The sequence below is a fragment of the Podarcis gaigeae genome (assembly GCF_964106915.1).
Source record: "Podarcis gaigeae genome assembly, chromosome: 7".
NCBI classification, from domain to species: domain Eukaryota; kingdom Metazoa; phylum Chordata; class Lepidosauria; order Squamata; family Lacertidae; genus Podarcis; species Podarcis gaigeae.
The window spans coordinates 59971705-59989880 of record NC_139683.1 but is presented as its reverse complement, the minus strand read 5'-3'; the positions used below and the strand labels follow the sequence as shown (position 1 = coordinate 59989880).

Below are 18176 nucleotides of genomic sequence, written 5' to 3'. Positions count from 1 at the left end.
GGCAAACTGTACCCATGTACTTAAAATGCATTTTATATGGATTTATAACTCATCCCCTCCTGGAAAATGCAGAGGATTTCAGTCTCAAAACAATTACTTCAGTTATTAACTAGGATGACAAATGTCTACTCCACTGCTCCTTTCTGACAATCCTTTCAAAGTAATAGTATTCTGCTAGAGGGAACAGAATTTAGGGCCAACCACATTTCCTGGAACAGGCGAAGATTCCATGTCAGATGGCAGCAATACTCAGCAAAGTTCACTTCCTTCCAATCTGATGGAAGAAGGTGGCAATAATTCTGAAATTGCCTTCCACACTTGTTCCCAGCCTAGCAGGGCATCACTTCAGGCCCACTGGGCCTTAAATACCATGCAATCACATCCATTGCCACAGCTCATCTGCCACTTCTGGGAGTTTGTGCATCAATCGGACACACATAAAACGGTCACTGCCTGTTTCATACATCTACTCAAGGTTAAGTAAGGGTTTGATGTGTTCACACCTCTAGCACAGATTACACCTCAACATTTGGGTTTGGAATACTCTTGTATCTTATAAAGCAAGGTGATACACAACAGGCACCTTTGTTTCTGTATCATTTTTTTACTGTACATGTATTAAAATATCAAAATATACATTTTTCTTAAAGACATTTATTGAATACAAAACTTAGTTACACTCAGCCTTAATATAAAGGATCACATGCAAAGAAAGCAGTAAAAATGATAGACTGATCAGCTTACTAGTTGCCGACTAGTTTCAGAACATAGGTCTGTGACTTCTGACTCCTGAACAATACATTAGCAGAACTTATAATCAATACAGTAATGGAGGGGGCTAGTTACATTTCACATTATGACACATACTTGTTTGGCATTTATTGAGAGCTTTAAGTCATGATCATGTGTGCACATTAACAAAAAGTTTCATGAAACTTTTCATTAAATAAAACTTCATGAACGATTGTTTGCAAAACAGGTTTTAAATTTCAAAGCTTACACTGAATCAAAGCAGCAGGTGTCTATTAATACATTTAAACACCTATTCATTTATCAATATAGCCTAATTTTGGATACAGACACAGGAAACCTGTCCAGTGGATACCACAAAGATCGTTAAGTTATTCCTTACCATAAGGGAGCTTGATTTTATAGGGATTCTAGAACAGCTGAACACCAAAAATTGCATATGAACTTAGCTCACATACCTTCAGAGAAGATTCTTATACTTACTGCAATTCTCAAAGCTGTTTTGGTTTTTCCTATGTATTTATTTCAGTATGTAGGCTCAATAGAACTGTTGGGAAATGTACTTCAAAGTGAAGGCTACACCTTTACCTGCCTCCCACTTGACATCAGTTATGTGTGGGGCTGGGCAAGTGGGCATAATTTGGAAGCAGTCCCCTGCTGGACCTAATAAGACCAACAGGGTAGAGGTTTGTTACCCTTTGGTGTACGGTATCATGCCTTTGGAACAAAATTAGCTGTAGTCCACTCTAGCAAGTTAAACACTGAAAAATATGAGTGCAATTATTCCCTTATAAGGCAAGAAACACCATCTTTTTAAATGCTAGTTAAACTTGTTTCCTAATTAATTTCAGCCTCATTCCTGAACACTGACACTGGTCATAAATCTTCTAAAACACACTGATTTTTTTAAAAAAACCCGACAACCTGTTTTTAAGCATATATATACAAACAGAACGCTTTTAAAAGTACAAAAATAACAATTTGCAAGTTACTATGCTTTTCACAATTCTCAGATATCTTACACATGCAGGATAGTATAACATAGAGCATTCATGATCAGGACATGTGACTTCTTCCTGAATGAATGGTATGTATTCAAATTAAAAGTAATGCCCAATACTGCAGTATTTGACAGTCTTAGCATGTGTACATACAGATACAACAGTTTTCGTATCAACTGATTTTTAAAAAATTCTCTACATTACAATGCACTAAAACCTACAATAGCTATATTAAATCTGCTTGTACAAAGAAATTCCATGATGTACAAAGTAAAAGCAGGGAACATTGATGGCCATGCAAAAACCTAAGAACTGCATTAAATGCAATTTTTAAAAGTTAAAGTAATTTCCATTAACACTCAGAACATTAAGCCAGTAGAATCATCCCTGACTAAATACTATGTTATGCCCACCCAAAAGGGCGAAACAAAACAAAAATTGAAAAAAGGTTTTGCTGGTGTTTGTAAAATATTTAAATCCACGGGAACAAGTCTGCAGCATTCGTTTTCTTCCCATTAGATCATGAAATGAGCTAAAAAGAGAAGAGTTTGTGTACTTTTAATCTTTAACCTACTTTGTAAATCCCACTTCCCACAAACACATTGCTAGGGCTGCCATTCTAACAGCTTGCTTGGAAGGAAGTACCAGAGGAATTGATGGGACTTACTTCCAAGTAAATATGGCTAAGGATGGACTACAGGCCTTTAAGGGTACACTGTGAAATGTTAGATAAGGAGGACTATCTTAAAGTTACTTTAAATTTATTGACTTGAAACTAAGCATAATAAATGAGTAAACTTTCGGTGGAATTTCAGGAACTGAGATCTTCCTAGGTACCCAACATTTCCAAATTTAAAGAGCAGCTTTTAATATTTGGATCATCACATGATATTTCATTGATCAAGTATTTACCTCTTTCACAGTCTTTTTGATGAAGACTTTTCTGTCAGACAAGTCATAACTGGGATAGCTTTCATACACCTGTAACAACCAATTTAACACAAAGGTAAGTCAAATAGTACATTCCAAACATTCTCCCAATGACTAAGGGTCAAACTGGTTGTACCACAAACAGTATCTCATTAGTTTTTAAAATACATTAAGAGCAGGCATGAAAGGTAAGAACCTGGATTGGGACTACTGCATTTGGGGAGGCTGCTTTTTAAAGCCTCATTAAAATTGTTCCCTCCCCCAGTTTGCACCACAGAAGTCAAATATTCAAAGCATAGCTAACCATATCCTTTATATGTCATGTCTGACTCCACTCCACTTTTCCAACGTAACATAAAGACTTATACTTACTTGCAAATATTTCTATTCTCTAACCTGACTCTCACCATGCATGTAGAAGTGTCTAATACAGTGGTACTTCGGGTTACATACGCTTCAGGTTACACACGCTTCAGGTTACACACTCCGCTAACCCAGAAATAGTGCTTCAGGTTAAGAACTTTGCTTCAGGAAAAGAACAGAAATCGGGCTCCGGCGGCGCGGCAGCAGCAGGAGGCCCCCATTAGCTAAAGTGGTGCTTCAGGTTAAGAACAGTTTCAGGTTAAGAACACACCTTCAGAACAAATTAAGTACTTAACCTGAGGTACCACTGTATAACTTTTGCAATTTAAATGTGAGTACCAGAATGGAGAGATTGCTTGTTTATTAAATTGAAGCATCTCCCTTTACTTTTGATATTGCAAGGGAGGTATAAAAGGTAGATATAATATCCAAATAGACGCTTTTGTGTCAAAATTAGGACTGAGAAGACCCAGAGTCAGTTCTCTGATCCACCTTGAAGAACCCTTAGATCACTCACAGTTTTTCAGTCTAACCTTCACAGTTTTTTTTGCAAGGACAGAATAGGGATTGTTTATTGCCCTGCCCTGAGCCCTTGGAGGCAAAGCAGGCTCTGGAGAAACTAGGGGGTGACATGGGACCTATGCTAGTTATCTTTCAGGGGTTAACCTAAATATATTTTACTACGTTTAGTATAATTATACCATACTGAGATAATGGGATTATGACTGCCCCCTAGGAAAACAGACAGCATAAACTGAGTTCACTTGTTTCTTCCTGCACCAACAAGAAAGCATAATAATTTATGAAATGTGCATGCATTTTTACATTTGACTCTAAAGGTTTCTAACTGCAAACCAGTGATGGGGGGGAGACAAATCTTCACCGCTTCATCTTTCTTCAGATAATTAACAATGTGAAAGTAGCAATTAATGGATACCAACTGCAAATCAACATTAGGCAAGGTTGGCAGATTCGTGTCTATATAAAATGCAGTACAGTGGTACCTCGGGTTAAGAACTTAATTCGTTCTGGAGGTCCGTTTTTAACCTGAAACTGTTCTTAACCTGAAGCACCACTTTAGCTAATGGGGTCTCCTGCTGCCGCTGTGCCACTGCCACACGATTTCTGTTCTCATCCTGAAGCAAAGTTCTTAACCCGAGGTACCATTTCTGGGTTAGCGGAGTCTGTAACCTGAAGCGTCTGTAACCCGAGGTACCACTGTACAAGGAAAACTAACATGGCAAATGAGATCACTCCCCAGGTATCTCCAATTTACTCTCCCCAGACCACATCTTCCTCCAGTTTTTTTGAATGTGTCCTTGAAATGTTATAATGTCCCTTGCTTGCCTGGATCAAGATATATGAGCAGAAACCTTTGAATTTTCTTTGGACAGACTGTACCCTATACTTTTGTACAAATATAAAATTACATCTATTGCACCATCCACCGCTGGCAAGTGGCCCCCAGAAGGTTCCCCACTCGGAATATGGCCCTTATGCTGAAAAAGGTTCCTCATTCCTGCTTTTAGGGCCACAGGGAGTTTTCCAAATTTCCCTAATTTGCAAAGGAAAACTTTCCAGAAAAACCCACATTACTGCTGTAAACTGCAAGCAAAACAACGAAAGTGGAAAACTAATGTCATAAATCTGTACCTCTTTACAAATTTGTTTCATTGTAACTTCCTCTAGGTTTGCATTGGCCAGAAGCTTCTTCACTGTTTCTTTCAGCTCTTCATCTGTAGGTGGCTTTTTCAACTTTTTAATTAAAGGCTCATCATCCGAACTATCCTCTGACTCACTTTCTAAATGTAAAGATGTTTTTCAATTAAAATGTGGATAATGATTTCTTTCCAATTAAACATTTTCACCTGGACCAAAAAACTGAATGACTTAGTTGTGTTCAAGCACTTTTGAACTCAGGCTTTTCAAATGACAGCTGCCAAGACCAGCTAGCAAGCTTCTTTGGAAATGGAGAGAAGTTTCAAAAACTATTTATGGGGTTGTGGTTTCCCTTCTCTCTGCTCACATATGCCAGCATATCCCCTATTTGTTACCTTTGATCCCCCAACTCTACCTAATTACCACTAAAGGTCTCCTGCTCCCTTAAAACCATTGGCCATTTCACCATTGCTGCCAACTACCTCCTCCCTGGGGTCCCTACAAAGCCATGTTCCAGGGAGATCACCACATCAGTCACTTAGCTACTCTACTGAGTCCAGGCTTTCTATGATTAAGTGCATGCACACAAGGTATGAAAGGTGATGTATATTAACCTTAACATACCTAGAAAAAGCAGCCGCTTAATATAGAACGCTCAGTTCTAATGCCCTATCTTAACAAAACTCTCTTCTCCTTAAAAGCCATGCTAACTCCAACCATTTCTTTCCTCTCATTTCGTCTCTTCAGCCACTCTTTTTAAACTGTTGTTCTCAACCGACGCTCTTCACCTGCCGCTTGCTCTCACTCCTCCCAACATTCTACCACAATGCCATGCTGTCAAACATTCTTCCATTCACTTTTCTGTCTTTGTTACAAAGCATCCATCTTTATGCCCCCCCCACTTTATGTAAGTATGTATAATTGTATTTGTATATACTCTTCTGTTCTTGTCCCTGTCTGCTTGCAGGACCCCAGAAAGATAGGTTCACCTTTTTTGGAATTGTTCTGATTCTTCTTGGTTGTGCTGCTATCTGCTTTCTTGACGTAAGCATTCTTTGTGCCCTTTTTGCTTTTCACAGCTGTCTTTTGCTTGGGTTTTTCTTTTTTGGATGACTTTTTAGGTGGCTGTGGTGTGATAAAGAGAGCATCAAAGTCTATTACAATATAAACTACTCCTAACACTATGAAGCTTCTTGCTAAAGCATAGTTTATTGCTAGAAAGCACTCTTTGCAACAAAGCCAAAATACACATGCAAGCTATTTGTAACTGCATTATTTCTCTCTAGGTCTAATAATGCCCCTGCATTTTAAGAGAACATGCCTTTCTGCTTTTGCAGGGATACAAAAAGTTACCTTGCATTATATAGTGAAGGTGGTGAACTGGCTAAGTTTGGCCTGCTAACCATTTTTTTTTTCACCCCCCCCCCCAAAGAAAGCCATCAGCAGATAGTGACAGTGTCCCATTGCTAGTATGCTGTCACTGTAAGGTTGCAATGGATGATGAAGGTGTGAGGCTGAAAGGCGTTAGCTAGTTCTGTTGAGAACTGTACCTTTGTTTGAGGTGAGCACCAAGCATTTTTGTCCCTAAAATAACAAGTAATTATGCGAAGAACAATGAACCTGTGGTACATTCCTATCCACACCTCTAGCAAACAATTCTTTGTACTTTATCAGCATCTAGTCACTACTTTCAAGTTTAAGTCTGTTGACCACTAAGCAAATAACTTAAAAGTCAATAGGTCTATGGAATGAAAATATTTTTCTCTATAATCCTATCATCTCCAGCTCAATGCCCTTTAAGCAAATCAGAGAGCCTACTGTAGCTGGCCTTCAACATGGATAGTTTGCAAATAGGTCCTACCTCCTCTTCACTTTCTTTATCTTCTTCAGATGATTCTTCTTTCTCTTTCTTTTCATCTTCCTCACTACTGGATTCATCTGACAGGATCTCAGGACATTTAGTGCGCTTGCCTTTCCGTGCCGTTCCAGAGCTACTGCGTTCCTTTTTCCCACTTTTGTTAGGTGTTTTCTTAGATTTTGGCAATGGCTATTAAATATTGAAAATTGAGGCAATTCAAACAACAACAAAATAGTTTTAAAACTCTCTATTTATTTATAAGACTCTATGGGGGATAAGTAATTGCCTAGACCTTAACCACCTTCAAAGTGTTATCCTTCACTATGGTCATTTTGAAAAGGTACCATGAGATTACAGTTTTCTTTTAGAATGAAGTTATAGACATTACATACATGTATTATTTAAGGATAATTATTCAATTGAAGGCATTTCCTCTATTTAAGATGGTCATACTGTGAGTTCCATTTCTTATGTAGCCAAAACAGTATCATACCTGTAGAAGATGGAGGAACTAGCAGATCTGGAGGGACTCCAAAGTTTGCATAAGTTAGAGTTGCCACAAAAGTTGTTGAGTTTTTTATTGGGAGGGGGTTAAAGTTGTTTATTTATATACCATCCTTCATTTTAAGATCTTTAGTAGGGGAACATCCTCCCAAAATAGCCCAATGAGGGGGAATGGAATTGCACAACAGCACTTCCAATGTTTTCTTGCAGATTCCACTTATTATTTTAGCTATCAGCAGCTTGAATATGGAAGACTGGCAAGTGCAATGTTGCCATTGAGTTTTTGTTTCCCATGTCAGGAGCCATGTTTGATGCCAAATATATGGGTGATACCTTCCACAAATGTGGTTCCAGAGGAAAATTCTGGAAAGCAGTGACAAGCTCAGGAAGGATTTCACTCCCCATTTGAAGAGTCTTATTACAGTATTCCTGGCAGTGCTATAAATAAAGACATCTTTTTCTTTGTTTGTTTTCAGATGCCAGCCTCACTGACTGGTGGTGTCTGTCTTTTCCAGAGAAGCAGAAACACAAAATTCAGAGACATCGCTTTTCCATTTTTAATAAATTGTTAGGTAATATTGCCTAATACTGTAAGGCAATGAGAACATAATTTGTTATTGAGCTTTTTACTCCAGGTTGAATGCCTCATTCTCAAAACTCGTGGAAGAAAACTTGTGTTTTCATATACACCGTTCAATAGAAACTGCATATTTGTTTTTAAAAGGGCCTCAGCTGTAACAAATGTTTAATAGCTGCTAGGCATGGTCTCTGTATAAAGAACCTCAGAAGAGATACGAACGTGCAATCAAAACCTAGTGATCTTGTAGTACTCCTTGTAAGGAGAATGCTACTGTTCATTTCCCCCTTGAGCTCTGCCTTTGTTCTATTTGACTGCCTTCTTCCATCTCTCTTATTTTCCACAAGAACAACATATAATATATAATAAAGAACCTAATAAGATGTTCACTAGTGGCTTAATAGAATTGCAGTCATGTTACTTACATCTTCAAGAGCATATATGAATCAAGCAAAGCATACATGCGATTTTTTTGGTGGGGCAAGCCACACAAAACTCAACTGTTTGACGTGGGACAGCAATAGCAACTCTACATAAAAAGCATGATCACCACAAAGATGATAAATGTGATTTAAATATAGATTCATTATTATTTCTTGTCTTACCTTGCCTGAAGGTTTTGGATGCATTAAGAAGTTTAGGATTCTGGCTACCAGTTCACTATTAACTCCTGATCTTTCCAAATCAAGAACTTCACATATACTTTTCAGCATTGCGTTTCTGTACCTAGAGAGAAATACCCTTTATTAAACATAGCTGATAAAAGTTGATCTTAATACACAGGAGCAAAGAGATAGTTTAGTTGACTACCTGCGCTTTCAAATATATCTTACAAGCATACAATTGATGAATTTATTATTTATACTCCACTTTTTGATTTTTTCAAAACTCAAGGCAACTCACAAAAATTAAACAAACCACAGAAATGCAATTGACATTTTGACAATATTTCTTCAATGATTGCATGTCCCGTCTTATAAAGACAGTACTTATAATAAAACTAGAAATACCAACCAGGCAGGTAGGGAATATTTTACAGCTAAGGACAGAATTCAAAGATAGAGTTCAAAGGGTATAGGGATTCATTTATTTAAACACCTTCTCAAATTTTTGTCAGTAGAAAGAAGCCACAGTATAGCTTTTATAGTTTACGCAAAGATCAATGGTGCAACAACTGAGAAACCTGTGCAGCCCTCAGGAATAAAATTCACCCTACAGAAGTTACAGCCAACCCCTATTTACCAACATGATTATACCACCATTGTCTAGAAGAGTCTGCGTGATAATGGAAAGAAGGGCAGCTTCTATGGGTTGCCATCTTTACCACAAGTCAGCCTAAGTACACTGGTAGCAGCTTATGCCCTCTCCATAGAGGGAAGTGCTGGAAATTGCACTATAATGGAAACTGGAAATACCAAGTGCCAGGAGGAAAAAGACATTGCTACATGTGCAATCACAGATTCTGAATATCTTTAAACACATCACAAAATACAGTATTCCTTGTATACTGTTTATAACTGCAAATTTATTTTGGATAAATTTAAGTTCTACAAAAGTACTGCACAAATATTAAGGTGGCAGAGAATTTTAAGTTTGAATTAAATGTTGGGGGCAAAATTTAGCCAAAGGTATGCACGTTTAAGTGCTTTTCATTTCAAGGGGGAAAATTAAGTATGTGTAACTCAACTATTAGAAAAATCACCAATATTTATGTGCTTAAATTTCACAAGACCATACCTCAAGTTTGTGCATGAAAATAGCAATATTTTATTGAACAAGATACTCACTTGTATCTTCAACTAAGTAGCTAATTAGAAACAATTCAGCACCAGTAAACCCATTCATTTTAGACATAAAATGTTCACATGTGTAATATAAAACTATCCTTCAGTAATGTTTATGGATATGGTTTGAAATAGAATACTTATACACTGAAGTTACTAACTGAAATGTGCAGGGATAGAAAACAGGGCTTGAAGCAGTTGCTCTGCTCAAGATTTAAAATGCATGTATTAACATAAATAATGAAACTTGATCATACTAAAAAGTTTTAAAATGTTACTTTTTCAACATCTCTTCCTTTTTCTTATATTGGTCACTTCCTTTTTCAAATGGAAAGCCACTGAACTGGCCCACATTCTTCTTTAATGAAGCAACCTAAAACAGAACACAATAACATGCATTTTAGAGCGGTATTTGCATTATACCAGGCAGGTCTTGATCCAAAGCAGTTCAACTAGGGCATAGAACAAGTTTTCATCAACAGAAAATTCAAGGGAAACAGGATGCAACATTTCCCAAAAACAAACTGAGTCTACCGTCAAATGTGTTGCTTCTCTGACTATTTGCAGCAGCAATGATCACCATTTTTCAGAAGAGTCTTCCAGTTACCTAGGCAACACTGTCCTATCTTTGAAGACCACAATGCAGTACAGTAAGGAAAGAGAGGAAAGTGACCCTGCATTGTTGAGGCAGTTGTGATTATCTGACACATGGTAATTATGGAATCAATTAAAAGGTAAAGCTGGAAAGGGTGCTCAGCCAGATAGCACAGTGAACATTAAGTTGCTGCTGAAGGAGCACTGCAAATTTGTAGCCTATAAACAAGGCTACAAGATTAGCACATAAATTTTTGCTCACCTTTGAATATAACTACCTAATTATGTATGAAATAAATAAGAGCAAATGTTAAAATAGCTCATGTACCCTTATTTGATAAGGAATTTTTCAGGAAGAACCTCCCTCAATTTCTGTAAGACAGCAAGCTGCTACATGCTGCAAATAATCACATTCATGAGAAACAAAAGGTACACTATTATTATTATTTTTTAAAAAAACACTAAGTAATAATATGTACTGAAATATTGGTAAGTTTGTATGGAATATGTTGTATAGAAGCTGTTTTCTATATAGATAGATTTGGATTCAATTGACAAATTATACAGGTAATTAAAGTATCTAAAAAGCAGTTCATAAAGCAATTTTGCTCTTCATAACCAAGATAAGCTTAAGCATTTTACAAATAAAAATGTTAGAATAGTAATAGACAAAGTATATTAGAAGGCCTATTATTTCCTATGCATGAGCAGAACAAACTTGATTTCAACAAGTTCAATTTCTTCTCTCCCCCTGCATGACCTTAAAATCTGCTCCAGAGGGTTGGAGGACAACCCAGAGCAGATTTTAGGGGGGTGCAGGAGGGAAGGAAGCTCAAGTGTCCTTGTGGAAGCAGAAGTCCACATGTGCAGTGCTGGATAAAGCCCTTAGCGAAATAATTCTTCTTGTAGATTTTAATGTAGTCAAAATGGTATCATTAATGCCCAAGAGGGAGGTATCAGCAGGCTTGGGAAAACCAAGGTCTACATGCAAACGTGTGTGTGTGTGTGTGCGCGCGCACGCGCAAAAGCAGACTCCAAAACAACCCAGTAACCATAGAATGCTGACCACTGGGAGGTGTGGTGGTGGAAGAAGAATGCAAATCTGAGGGAGAATAGAATGGAGTTTCCTGGAAAGTGATGTGGCTGCAACCCTGAACAGGAGCACTACACAATGCAGTATTTTGTTACAGGGCCACTTGTTTTAGCAGCAATTTCAAACAAAACAAGGATGGAATGTGAGAATCAAAAACAGGCTTAAGACCCTGAGCAAAGACAGGATTGTGCCAGTAACTTCTAGCACCAGCAGACTCTACATTTATGAATCTCAGGTTTATTGAGAAAAAAATGAATATTCAAATAGGGGGTGGTGGACAAATTAAAGTATAAAGACTCCATTCCAAAGTCAACTGGATAAGATCCAAATGACTACATCTAGCTTTGTAAGGCAAAGAGCTATTTGGATTCACTTTATTTCCACTGTAACAACCACATGGCAAATTGTTTTTGAACAGATGGGAGCTTCAAATACCCTTTGTATAGGGTCAAAAGCTCAATGAAAAAAGATAATATAATTAATAATTCCAGGAAGCACAAGTAAGGCCTGGAAATGTAGTTTTCACATACAAACCAGCTATTGGAAAGCCCACTCCACTGATTTAAATGGAATTTATTTACATCTTAGGACTTCAAAGAGTCTCAGCCTTCAGAAACAAGGCCATTCTATATTTCATGACATTTTCAAAACAAATTTGATAGTGTTTTCTAAGCTTACTGTGCCTGGTCTGTTGTATAGAAGTTTGTGCAGATTTCGAAGTTCATCTGTTTTCTTCTTGCTTAAAAAGTACTGTATTCTTTCAATTTCACAAAGTTTTTGTCCCTTTCCTGAAAGGGAAAATGTATTACATTTAACAACATTAATGCTTACTAATAGTTACTATTAATAGTTACTATTTAACAACATTTAATAGTTACTATTTAACAACATTTAATAGTTACTATTTAACAACATTAATGCTTACTAATAGTTACTAGATTACACTTATGAGGTGGTTATAGTTATCAGTCATATATATTTAAATGATTGGTATTGTATAATTTTTTGAGAGGGGCTGTGGATTTTTTTTTTTTAATTGTATGGGTCCTCCTTAAGATTACCTAACATGTTTCTGCTTGAAAGGCAGTCAAGTGTTGAATTAAATTTAGACAATAATTTCAACATTTTGATATAATGGCTCCAATGCAACCCAATCAGATGGGAGGCATATAAATAATAAGATTGGTATTATTTTTATTTTTTTGGAATTATTTGGAAGAAGATGAGTTCTAAGTACTTGCTACTTAAAAACATGTAAAGATAACTCAATATACAGTATGCAAAAAATAACTTGCCTGGTGTAATTGTAAAAGGTTCTTTCTGTAATGAAGAAACTTGCATGGTCAATCTTTCTACTTTTTTCTTCTCTCTTTTTCCTTCAACAATGAGACTCTTTTCTGAAATAGACAATTATATATAAAATTTTGAAACACAGTTACCATATAGAAAAAACAGACCTATAGATCAAAAGTACATATTTAATATTCTAAGAAACATTCTGGGAACACCCAAAACTGTAGCAAATTAGGGTTGGACTACAGATCTGCCATGGAGATCTACAGATCTGCCACCACACCTGTGGCAATTTTTACTCTGAAACCGGAATTCCAGGCTGGAATATTTCTAAAGGTTCACTAAATGTTGTACTTATTTTACTTGTTAAAATAAATCTACAACAGCCCTTCTCTAGTCACGTAAGAAAACACAACCTCCCCCAAGCACTGTGAAGGATTGTAACTGAGAAGCATTGTAATGGCAACTTATGAACAAGTGTTCAAGCTTGGCTCTGGAAAGGAGACTTTACATACACACCTGACTGACACTACTTCATTCCTCATTCTCCAACTAACAAGAAATATTTGCTAGTTCCCACAGAAAGTATATGTTAATAAAATACGTATTGACCTCAAAAAACTAGTCCCTCTATGAACAAACATGTCTACACAGATTCTAATTAAAATTGAGAAACTAGATAGGAATAGTATCAGCAAGCCACTCATCATACTTTTCAATATCTGAACCCTGAAACAAAGGAAGTAACCACCAGAACTGGAATAATGCAAAACACAATGAGGAAGAGAAACAGCCCAGGTCACCTTTATTTATACACAGAACTATTTAAACTCTTAATTATCTAAAGCTTACAATCCAGTAATATATACGTATAAAGACTGTAAAATGACTATCAAACCAGATTATTGATTTCCAAATACAAAACTCACCATTTTGCCTAATATACAAGTAAATAAACAAAACATGTAACCTAGGTGCGTTTAAAACCTTACTCACATGCAACATAAAGTTTATATAAACAGATGGCTGTTCCTATATAAAAATAAGAGCAAGGTGAAGAAGTGCTCATTCTCCATCACCTATACCAAACTGTCCACTTTATCCTACTTGTACTTCTTGGCTCTCCTACCTTTTTCTGAGCCCCAAGCACATCTGTACTCTCTGCAGAGCTGCCCATAACTTATTAATGCTCTAAATTACTAGAGAAAAAGCAACCCAAACATCTTCTCAGAAGGTTACAGTTTGATCTCAGTTAGAAGAGCTATCATTTTTTATTATCATTATTAAAAACTGAGTGCGCATATAATTTTACAGAATACTCAAAGATTGTTTTTAACTAATTTTCCATAAATGCATCCGTAAAAATGTTTCATCTCCAGTGCCATCTGATACTGGACATTGAGGGGAAAGTGCCTTTTCTTTCCAGCCGCAGCTCTTCACATTATGTTGGACTCCATTCTAGAGTGTTTTTGCTTGGATGGGGGCAAGGGACTATATCTGGAGAGCTTTCTAAAATGCCCTGCTGCACATACAGGCTTTTTTATCTTGACCTAAATATTTAGCTTAGTGCAAGTTCTAGTGTTCCTTCACATTAGCGTTTTTCTACCTTTTTCCTCCTCCTCCTCATCCTCCTCCTCTTCTTCACTATCTTCAACTTTGTCCTCAGTTTCCGGTTCTCTTTCTTCTGTTTGTTCAGCAGACAGTGAACCATCTTTTTCAGTTACAGATGACATGGTTGGTTCTTCTGCATGAAAACACAGGGGAAATATAATGTCAATATGACTTTGATATAAAATAACATTTGACTGTGTGCCCTTCCATCATTCTTGAACACTGAAAGGAATTCTCCTTAACAGCAAGTTCTCATATACCACATTATTAACAGTTGTGTGACTGTTTTACATACATTTACATCAACTGCCTTATGTATCAGATACAACATATGGCTAATAAATATGCCGCAAAGTAAAAGCTAGGGCTGAAGGACAAATGAAAAAAACATTTATGGAAGTTGGGAGTAAGCAACTGCTTCTTCTGAGAAGGAATTTCCCCCCATACAACTGATTATACATAACAGTGTTTAATCCTCTGCAATTTTACACAAATCTAGCTATAGCCTCCTTTGTTAAAAAGAAACTTTCTAAAAACTAGTTTTAATGACATAAAAATACAGGCAGGATCTGAAGAAGGAAAGAGTCAAGTTCCTGTGATCTGTATGGCTACTTATTCCTCATGGTCTTTGCACGCTTTTACACCCACACTTACTACCTGTAATCCAGTGAAATAGTTCTGGGGGCCAAGTACAGAAGTATGCAAATATTGGACACTGACTAAAGCATGCAAGCTGAACATGTGCTTGCAAAATAAACTGTATACACTTTGCATAAATTATTTTGAGCTTTGGGTTTCAACATGGATTCCTAGTTATAAAGGTCCCAAGTGACTTAAACAGAACAAGGCATGTCTTTTTAACAAGATTTCACAAAAGGAAGGAGGTTATCAATCCAAACAACTTGGAAATCTGCTATCCTACACGATCACACATTATGTTAATAGTGTGTGGTGCTGGCATAATTTGATGCCCCATAAATAAGGTATGTAGTAGAATGACAACTGTCTTATGTTTCCATGCACCAACACTAACTTGGATCATATCCCCACTTCACCCAAAAATATTTGAAGCCCACCCAGAGGTCAAAACAAAACATGCAGCAGACAGTAACTGTACTGTTTTTCACCCCATTATGTGAAGTTTCTATTTAAACTTTTACATACACCTATAAAAAAACATCAGCACACGGAAGTCACTTTATGCACCCGAACAGGTGGGCTCTAATCCATTCAAACTCATGATGGTTTTTCTAGGACTGCTGTACTTTCTTCTTCCTAAAACAAACTAAAGCAGTGACGTTTTTGGAATAAGGATTGTTTTTGTTGGGGGAATGTTTCCGTTGGCTTTTGCTTTAGCACGACAAAAACTCCGAGCAAAACGGAACATTTTGAAAGAATCCCGCTGGCAAAACAAACGTGACTCCATGCTCCAACCATCTCTTCCTTAAGCACTGATAAGCTCCGGGGTTTTCGGGACCGAGGCAGAAGAAGACAGAGAAAGAGAGGTAGCCCTCATCCCTCCCCTCCCCCTCCGTGTTCAATCTGCCCCTCACTATAAGTAAACGGTTAGGGCAAGAATGTCAGGCGAGAGGACTCCGGCGGGAAACGCTCAAGGCCGGGCGGAACAGAAATCCTGTCAGGCTCCGAGCAAGGAGGCTCCCTGCCGCCTTAACCGTTTCCACAGAGCGGGCTGCCCGCGGCAAACGTCGCTTCCTGGGCGTTCGAAACCGCCACCCAGGCCGTTAGGACCTCGCCTTCGACCGTTATCCCGGGAGCAACGGAACACCCACCTCGTCGCGAGACGAGCACCTCGGGGCACTTCTGAGAAAGTGTCAGCAGCAGCAGCAGCAGCGATGGCGGACAGCCACGGTATTTCTTAAAAAAGAGAGAGAGAAAAGATAAAAGGAAAAAAAACACACACCGCCCCTCAGGTAACAAGAGCAGCGGCTGGTAGAGACTTAAGGAGGGGGGCGGGACCAGACGTGAGGCTGTTGCTCACTCTTCCCCAGGAAAAAAAAATAAAAATCAACAACGTTTCAAAATGGCGGGTTGTCAAAGGGGAAGAAGGAAGCGGGAAATCGCTGGCCAATCGGCGCTCGGGACGTCTGGCGTGTGAGGCGGGGTTTTGAGAAAGTGACGGGCAGAAAGGAAAGGCCTCGCGCCGCGAACTGGGTGAAAGGGAGGTTTTGTGTTGGGGTGGGGAAGCTCCACGGCGCATGCGTGCAACTGGGGGCGGAGGCGGTTCGGAAGTTGCCATGGTGGCGCCCTCGAGCATGCTTGCTGCTATGGTTGGGGGGCCCGTCCGAATGGTTTTTTTTTTTTTTAAGTGGCCGCAAGACGAAAGCGCATTTGCAACTCCCGAAGGGGAAAGGGACCAGAATGCAGCCCAATGAGAGCTCTGGTTCTTCTGCCAGCTCAGGCGCGCTAAGCATAGAGAGAAAACCCCGTGTCCATATTGCCCATATTGCCACCGATCTGTAAAATCTACCAACAACCATTTATTATTTATACCCGGCCCATCTGGCTGGGTTTCCCCAGCCACTGGGTGGCTTCCAACAAAATATTAAAAATACATTAAATACTATGCTGCTCCTGCAGCCGCGTTCAGGATTGGAATCAATTATGTATTGTATTTCTTTTTAGATTTGTATACTGCTTTTTTACCAGAATCCCCAGTGTGACTCATAACATTAATAATATATTTCCGTTGAAAACCTTCCAGTTTCAATATTAAAAGACTACAATACAGTGGTACCTCAGGTTACATACACCTTAGGTTACAGACTCTGCTAACCCAGAAATAGTACCTCGGGTTAAGAACTTTGCTTCAGGATGAGAACAGAAATTGTGCTCTGGCAGTGCGGCAGCAGCAGGAGGCCCCACTAGCTAAAGTGGTTCTTCAGGTTAAAAACAGTTTCAGGTTAAGAACAGACCTCCGGAACGAATTAAGTACTTAACCCGAGGTACCACTGTAAATGGACTCTCGAGGAGAGATGGGAGCACAAGAGAGAAAACAGGGTAGAATAGATATAGTATATGGGTAAGTTATTGGTTGAATGAAAGGCAATGCACCTGTGTGCAATGTATGTCACTGAGTGTGTCTGATCTACTTGGGCACTTGTGCTTTTGTTTACAGGTATCAAAATGATGCAGTCTTCAATATCCCTGCCTTCGAAAGTAAAATTAGATGGAAGATTCTACAATATGTACAGATGCATGAAATATCCACAGCAGAATTGTAGGAAGTCTGTAAGAGGTACTGTGGGCTAGTGGTCATGTTAAAAACCATGTTAGTAATTCTTTGTAATATTTATTATTTAAATAATAAAACCTATGAAACTTGGCTCCATTCACACTGTAGTCTGATACCTACTTTCTAGGATTAAGTCCCTCTGAACTACACACCTCTGAATAGGATTGTGCTGTTAGAAACAGTTATTATTTCCATTCATGGTGAATTATGTCTTACAGAGAACAACAGAGATACATTTCTCATTGTTGGAATAAATGTGTTTTGTTTCTGTTGACATCCACTAAGTTTATAGAAATGTTATTAAAAATAAATATTACTACTAACTATTGATGGATCAAGCACACACTAGCGAAAATTCCACTGACCTCCAGCTCCTCCTTCCAGTCCAAAGTGCAAAATACACATCAAGATGGGTATGTAAAAAACTAAACTGAAACCTGAAACTGAACTATTCCAGATAGAGGCTGCTGTTATCTTGAATGCCAGCATGCAACTCTGTAAATGGAGCTCTGCCTAAAGTAACAAGGGCAGTTGATAGTGATTAGGTACTGTGGAATAAAAAGCTAAGCTAATAATTATGTTATCACATCTTCAAAGACTGAGGAGTATTGTGATGAAACAAAAGTTTAAAATCACGATACAAAGACTTAATATATTGTTACATTGCTGGTCTCACATAATAAGACACAAGTCTAGTTCAGTCATAGCTACAAAACATAAGAATGAGCCTGAACAATCTTTGTGTTTGCACACTCTCCCCTTCTCCCTTGCACATGTAAGGGGAAGATCTGGAAGCCTTTGCTTTGGAATTAACCACAGTTTTCCATTATGCCTAAGCTTTGAGAACTGCTTTGTTCTAATGGTTCATTGACGAGCCAGGGTATCAAATAATGGATTGCTGTTGCA

At 38.1% G+C, this 18176-nt stretch overlaps 2 protein-coding genes across 3 annotated transcripts in view; one reads left to right on the top strand and one right to left on the bottom strand.

Annotated features, from left to right (window-relative positions):
- Positions 1 to 638: 638 nt before the first annotated feature.
- On the bottom strand, positions 639 to 15948 carry DEK (DEK proto-oncogene). Of its 2 annotated transcripts, none has more exons than XM_083747003.1 (11): positions 15808 to 15948; positions 14013 to 14150; positions 12409 to 12510; positions 11792 to 11901; positions 9705 to 9799; positions 8248 to 8368; positions 6565 to 6750; positions 5693 to 5828; positions 4698 to 4846; positions 2664 to 2732; positions 639 to 2283 (listed from the first exon to the last, which is right to left on the bottom strand). In XM_083747003.1, exons 2-11 carry the CDS (start codon positions 14137 to 14139, stop codon positions 2272 to 2274), a joined length of 1107 nt encoding a protein of 368 aa, XP_083603129.1. In that variant the 5' UTR covers positions 14140 to 14150; positions 15808 to 15948; the 3' UTR covers positions 639 to 2271. The 2 variants fall into 2 exon arrangements, with proteins under 2 accessions (XP_083603129.1, XP_083603130.1); XM_083747004.1 differs by lacking the exon at positions 15808 to 15948 and adding an exon at positions 15182 to 15686.
- Positions 15806 to 18176, top strand: part of RNF144B (ring finger protein 144B) — a 71049-nt gene continuing 68678 nt past the window's right edge. The window contains exons 1-2 of the mRNA XM_083747032.1: positions 15806 to 15948; positions 17154 to 17273. The gene's annotated coding sequence lies outside the window, so the exon portion shown is untranslated. The remainder of the gene's footprint in view (positions 15949 to 17153; positions 17274 to 18176) is intronic.